Consider the following 6,000-nt stretch of genomic DNA (forward strand, 5'->3'; position numbering starts at 1 on the left):
AGAGATGTGCGGTCTTATTTACCCCATATCTCTCCATAAAAAGGACCTGTCACTAAATATTTCTATCACAAGGGATGCATGCATTCCTTGTGATAGGAATAAAAGTGGTTAAAAAACTTTTTAAAAAGGGACAGTGTTAAAAAAAAAAAAATAAATTAAAATACACTTAAAAAATAAATTTTTTTTTAAAAGTGCCCCTGCCCCCCCCCGCCCCATGCTCGCAAGTAGTGAACACATACGTAGGCCACGCCCACATATGTAAACAGTGTAACCACACACGTGAGGTATCGCCACAAACGTCAGAGCAATAATTCTAACACTGGACCTCCTCTGTAACTTTACACTGGTAACCTGTAGACATTTTTAAAAGTGTCACTCATGGAGCTTTTTAAGTACCAGTTTGACGCCAATCCACGAGCGTGCGCAATTTTAAAGCGTGACATGTTGGTTATCTATTTGCTCACCGTAACATCCTCTTTCATATTTAAAAAAAAAAAATGGGGGTATAAATTGTGGTTTGTTTTTTTTAAATCATTAAAGTATATATTTTCCAAAAATATATATTAATTTTCAAAAACTGCCCATTTCTGTTTTTGGCTAAGTGCATCCTGAATTTTCGGTTTTGGTACCAGAATTTCCATTTCGGTGCACCACTAGTTTCATGTGTGATTTCAATTCGCAAATTGCAATGGTATGACTGGGCACTAAAGTATTTATTTATTTTTATTTTTTTAAGCGTTTGAAAAGCAACTGTGCAAATACCGCGTGACATTCGAAATGACAACACCCGCTATTTTATTCTCTAGAGCCTCTGCTTTAAAAAAAAAAAAAACTGCAGTTTAGGAGCTTTTCTGCGTTTTTTTTCAGCAGCCCCTGAACTCTCCCTAATATTTCCTATATGTCCATGTACACATCGTCGTTTACAAGCAGTCGAGTTTACAGTCGTTTGAACCAAACTTGCGTTCAGTAGATTTTACCGGTGTTTCAAATGCCAAATGCTTGTAAACGCGGTTAACTGCGTTTATAAGTGTTCGCGTTTATTAACTGTTCCATGTCCAGATACTGTCCAGAGCATTTTTTCATCATCGGAAATGCATGCAAAGCGTTTTCTATGTATTCAAATGGACCCGGTACACCAGCGCAGTCAGTTCCAGGTTTTGTGTGAAGGAAAAAAATGGTAGAACGTGCCGCATTATGCTCATGATGGGATCCATAGTGAATACAACCAGAAAAGACAGGTCATCTCAACACATACTGCTCTCTCTGCTTCTGCTCTCTCTATTTCTCTCAAAATGTCTGAAATAGTTAATATTTTACTATTTTTCAGTGCATTCTGGGCATTTGGAAGGTCTCCTGAGGTTATCTTTTAAGAACACTTCTAAAGGCAAACGCACATAAACGCAGCTAAACAGGTGTTTTTTAACCTACGGTTTCCAGCAGTCAGTTTCCATTGTTCAAAAGAGTTTTCCAAACGCCCCGTGTACACGAGCCCCAAGTTGTTTTCTAGCAAAAAATACTGTTTTTTTTTTTTTTTGCATATAAACAAGAAGTGTCACGTGATCTTTGCCTGCATTTCCCCCGGGTACAGCAGTCCATACCCACAACACGCGTGCGCAGACACAGGTGAGGCCAGCCTTCCAGAGCCGTGTGTGATGTGTGGAGGTCAGTGGGCTGTGTGTAGAGGAGGCCCTGCACAGCACACACAGTACACAGGGGACTGGTGAGGGGTGCAGCGTCCCAGAGTCCTGTGCTTTGTGATGAAGACACAGCGAGTGACCGAGCACACACACCCTATACACACCGGGCACACACAGCCCGCTCCTACCACACTCGTTCATTCATTCTCCTCCATGTGCTCTCCTCTCCACCGAGCACACAACGGGTTAACACAACACACTGCACTCACCCTGCCCGCCGGTGTAGTAGTAGAAAGCGCTCCCCATGAAAACTCCACCCCCTGTGCCTTCTGAGCATGCTCCGAATCCTCAATTTACCAGGAAGAGATCAGGGGTGATAGATGAGCGCCGAGCTCCTCTAACCCCATAGATGCCGCAGCATGAGAGGCACAGGGGGTAGTAGTGGCTGTGAGGGGCGGGATTATCTGGGGGTGGGGTGCTCGGCGCTGGACTTCACCGACTGAAAACTCATGGGGCCCCCGGGCAATAGGGGATCATGGGGCCCCTGTGTCCTTGCCAAAGCTCAAAAAAGCCTATGAAAAAGGTACCAGGTGCATCTCATGGGGCCCCCTACTGACCACGGGCCCTTGGGCAGTGCCCGAGTTTCCAAATGGTCAGTTTGCCTCTGCCGTATATACTTCACTTATGAACAGAGCCCAATGGCCACACAGATGAAGAACTAGAGGCAAACCGTTTATTGTAGGCTTACACCTAAGTGTTTTCTGCTGCATTTTGCACAAACGCAGTACAGTCCATTTAACATGATTTCCTATGGGACATGTTCTCTACATTTGCACCCGGTGCGTTTTTTGGAAAGGGTCAGAGACTTTTTTGAACGCAAAAAGTTGCGTTTTTGGTTCAATAGACTACAATGGAAACGCTGCAAAAAAGCATGCAGTGTGTTTTTGATGCGTTTTTGCCACGTATTTGATGTGTTTTAAATCTGCCTAGCAACAAGAAAAAAAACATCAAAAACAGGTGCAAAAACACAATACAGAAATGGATGAAACGCAAACAGCGTAGGTGTGAACCTAGCCTTAGGGCCAGTTCATAGTATAGAAATACAGTCCAGATGAGTTCCAGATGTGTTTTTGCCTGTGTGTTTTTTATGAGTTTTTAACACGTTCCAGTGCATTTTTATGCATTTCAGTTAATTTTTCCCCTCTTTTTCTTCAATTTAAATAGGGATATGTGCGTTCCAGTGTGTTTTTGGTGTGTTCCAGTGCACTTTTTATGTGTTTTACTGCGTTCAAGTACAGTTCTGTGCAGGAAAAATGCAGTCTGTTCTACTTTTTTTTTCTGCACCCGGATCGCACTGGCACTGCAAGCACTGGTGTGAACTATGACATTGACAACCGTATTATTATTATACAGTATTTATATAGCGCTAAAAGGTTTGCTCACATGCTGTACAATTTAGTGCGGGACCTATATAACCTACTTTCTGCGCGTTTCGGATGCTGAAAAAAGCAACTGAAGCACATGTAGTATGAACTGGCCCTTAGGGCCAGTTCACAGTCTAGAAATACAGTCCAGATGCGTTCCAGATGTGTTTTTGCAGGTACGTATTTGGTGCGTTCCAGTGCGTTTGTTATGCGTTTTTGCCATGTTCCAGTGCGTTTTTTATGCATTCCAATTACAGTATTTTCTGGTGTATAAGACTACTTTTTATACTTAAAAATATACCCCAAAAATTGGGGGTTGTCTTATACACGGGGTATAAAATGTGAACCTTGAGTTTGTTTGGGTCAAGCTGACTGGATGTGTGGTGATACTGTACATACAGTATACCGCGCTGAGCCAAGCTGGCTCAAAACAAATGTCCCTATGACAGATTAATCTGTCAGCCCGCTGGATGTGCGGTATATACAGTATACTGCGCTGAGCCAAGCGGTTTCAAAACGCACCGGTACGTCCCTACTGTAATCAGCCCGCTGGATGCATGTGTACGGTAGCTGAGGCTACATACAGTATACACTGGGCCAATCATGGCGAGTGATGTATTATACTGATGAATACAAAGCCTGCTCGGATTGGCTGAGTCAGAGAGGTGGGCGGATGTCACAACCTCAGCCAATCCGAGGAGGCTTTGTATTCATTAGTAGAATACATCGCTCGCCATGATTGGCCCCACGTATACTGTATGTAGCCTCAGCTACTGTACATACACACATCCAGCGGTCTGATTACCGTAGGGACGTACCGGTACGTTTTGAAACAACTTGGCTCAGTATACTGTATATACCGCACATCCAGCAGGCTGACAGATTAATCTGTAATAGGGACATTTGTTTTGAGCCAGCTTGGCTCAGCGCGGTATATTGTATGTACATTACTGCACATCCAGCGGGCTGTATATATACTGTATGTAGCCGAAGCTACCGTATTACCGCACATCCAGCGGTAACCATCTGATTTGGAATTTGATCCATATGATGACTGTCTTACAAATGTATCACAAGATGTCATTCATGAACTTATGATGTCAGAGGATGAACATGAGGATTTTGAGCACCGGTAAGTCATAACCATTTCAATTAAAAAATCTGATGTTTTTAAATGTTGTTGCCTCAGAAGGGGGGTAGTCTTATACGGCGAGTACAGCCCAAAACCTATGTTTTAACTGGAAAATTAGCGGGTCGACTTATACGCCCGAAAATACGGTAATTTTTCCCGAGTCATCTTCTAGGACAGCTCACTTGAGAGATAGGGCTCCTCCCAGGAAACACCCGCTCCACCTTTTTTTCCCTTTTTAGGCGTCCTCTCTCCCATTGGCCCCCAGTTTTAGTGTTTCCTCCGGCCAGGAAGGAGCTACGCCCGTTTTTTTATTTTTTTTGTCTGGGCTCTCTGGCGGAGTACAGAGGGTCCCTGGCTGAGGCCCCCCCTTCCTCCAAGCGAGGCAGGGGCCTTGTGAGGGGGGGGACCTTTCAGCCAGTTTCACTCTGGAATGCCCGTTGTAGGGTGGGGGCGTCGGCCCCAGATGGTCCCAGCGGGGCTCTCCAGGGGGGTAGAGCCCGCTCCGCTGACCGAGGCATTGGTGCCTTTCCCTGCGGGGTTTCAGGTAAGTCTTACCTGCTCCTAGGATCCCGGCAGCATGGCCAGGAGGCTCGGCTGCGGAAGGTCTGGACGCTGCGATCGCGTCACTTCCAGGCGCCGGGTGTCGTCACTTCCGGCGCAGGAGCAGGGAACGGCCGCCGCCATCTTGGAAATGGGCGGCGGACCGTGGAAGGAACCCGTGCCACGGCCGCTTCTCCACCGGCGGCCGTGAGAGGGGGGTCGGCGAGGGGGGATCGCAGGGGGGGGCGGAGCCCACCAGCCCCTGAAAAACCGCCGCACCGAGGCAGAGTCTGCGGCAGCATGGAGGCAGATCTGTCAGGAGCGGGGGAGGCCTGCAGTAAGGTAAGGGCCTTTGTTTGGCAACTCTCTTTTGTTTTTACCCCCCTCCCGGGATGATTGGGTACCCCCCACACACACACAGCCCCCCTCTCCCCCCCCCAGGCCCACGGCTGGAGCTTTCACAGTGGCACAGGGGGGGAGGCGTTGCTGTTACAAACGCATGAGCGCGTGTATCTCCTTGTCCCCAGATGGGCCCACAGGAGGAGGATAGAGGGGAGAAAGAAGCTCCTTGTGAGCAGAAAAAGAAGTGTGCCACTTGTAGGAAGAAGCTGGCGAGCTCCTGGAGGAAGCAGCTCTGCCAGGGGTGTATAGACAAGCTCATCAAGAAGGAGTCTGGATCTCTTTTTAAAGACTTCCTACAGAATATGACACAAGAGATGTCCAAGACATTTCAAAGCTTCAGGGAACAGAAGCCGGGACCGGCCCAGGATGAGCCCCAACCGGGCACTTCTGGCACCCAAGGGGGGAAAAAGAGGAAGCTGGACAAGGTAGCGCCGGTAAGGGACTGGGAAGAGGCCGAACAGTCGGACACCTCAGACTCGGAGGAGGGTGAGATTGAGGCTCAGGGCCCAAAGGCAGACAGGTTCCTTTTTCAGGTGGAAGACACGGAGGACCTGTTAAAGGTGATCTATGAGACCCTGGATCTGGAGGAGGAACAGCAGGACCTCTCTCTCCACGACCAACTGTACGCAGGGCTACAGGCAAAAAGCAGCCGTACATTCCCAGTACACCCTGCCCTATGGTCCACGATCAGGAGAGAATGGGAAGAGCCAGAGAAGAAGGCTTTCCTTCCCAAGAACCTCAAGAGATGTTTCCCCTTTAAGGAGGAAGATGCCTCGGTTTGGGAGACTTGCCCAAAGCCAGACGCCCCTCTCTCGAGGATCTCGAAGGACACGGACCTGTCCTTCGAAGTCGGTGGGTCCCTAAA

At 47.6% G+C, this 6,000-nt stretch overlaps 1 protein-coding gene across 2 annotated transcripts in view; it reads right to left on the reverse strand.

The window, feature by feature from the left end:
• The window catches only part of TSEN2 (tRNA splicing endonuclease subunit 2), a 61,422-nt gene extending 59,418 nt beyond the window's left edge, over positions 1 to 2,004 (reverse strand). Inside the window, exon 1 of one of the 2 annotated variants that reach the window (XM_089678693.1) lies at positions 1,907 to 2,004. In XM_089678693.1, the coding sequence (XP_089534819.1) occupies positions 1,907 to 1,974 (68 nt within the window). In that variant the 5' untranslated portion in view covers positions 1,975 to 2,004. The remainder of the gene's footprint in view (positions 1 to 1,906) is intronic. The other variant, XM_089678692.1, reaches the window with a different exon arrangement.
• Between the last annotated feature and the right edge of the window lie 3,996 nt (positions 2,005 to 6,000).

The sequence above is a fragment of the Staurois parvus genome, unplaced genomic scaffold, assembly GCF_062004578.1.
Source record: "Staurois parvus isolate SC_StPar_1 unplaced genomic scaffold, SC_StPar_1.0 ptg000209l, whole genome shotgun sequence".
NCBI lineage: Eukaryota > Metazoa > Chordata > Amphibia > Anura > Ranidae > Staurois > Staurois parvus.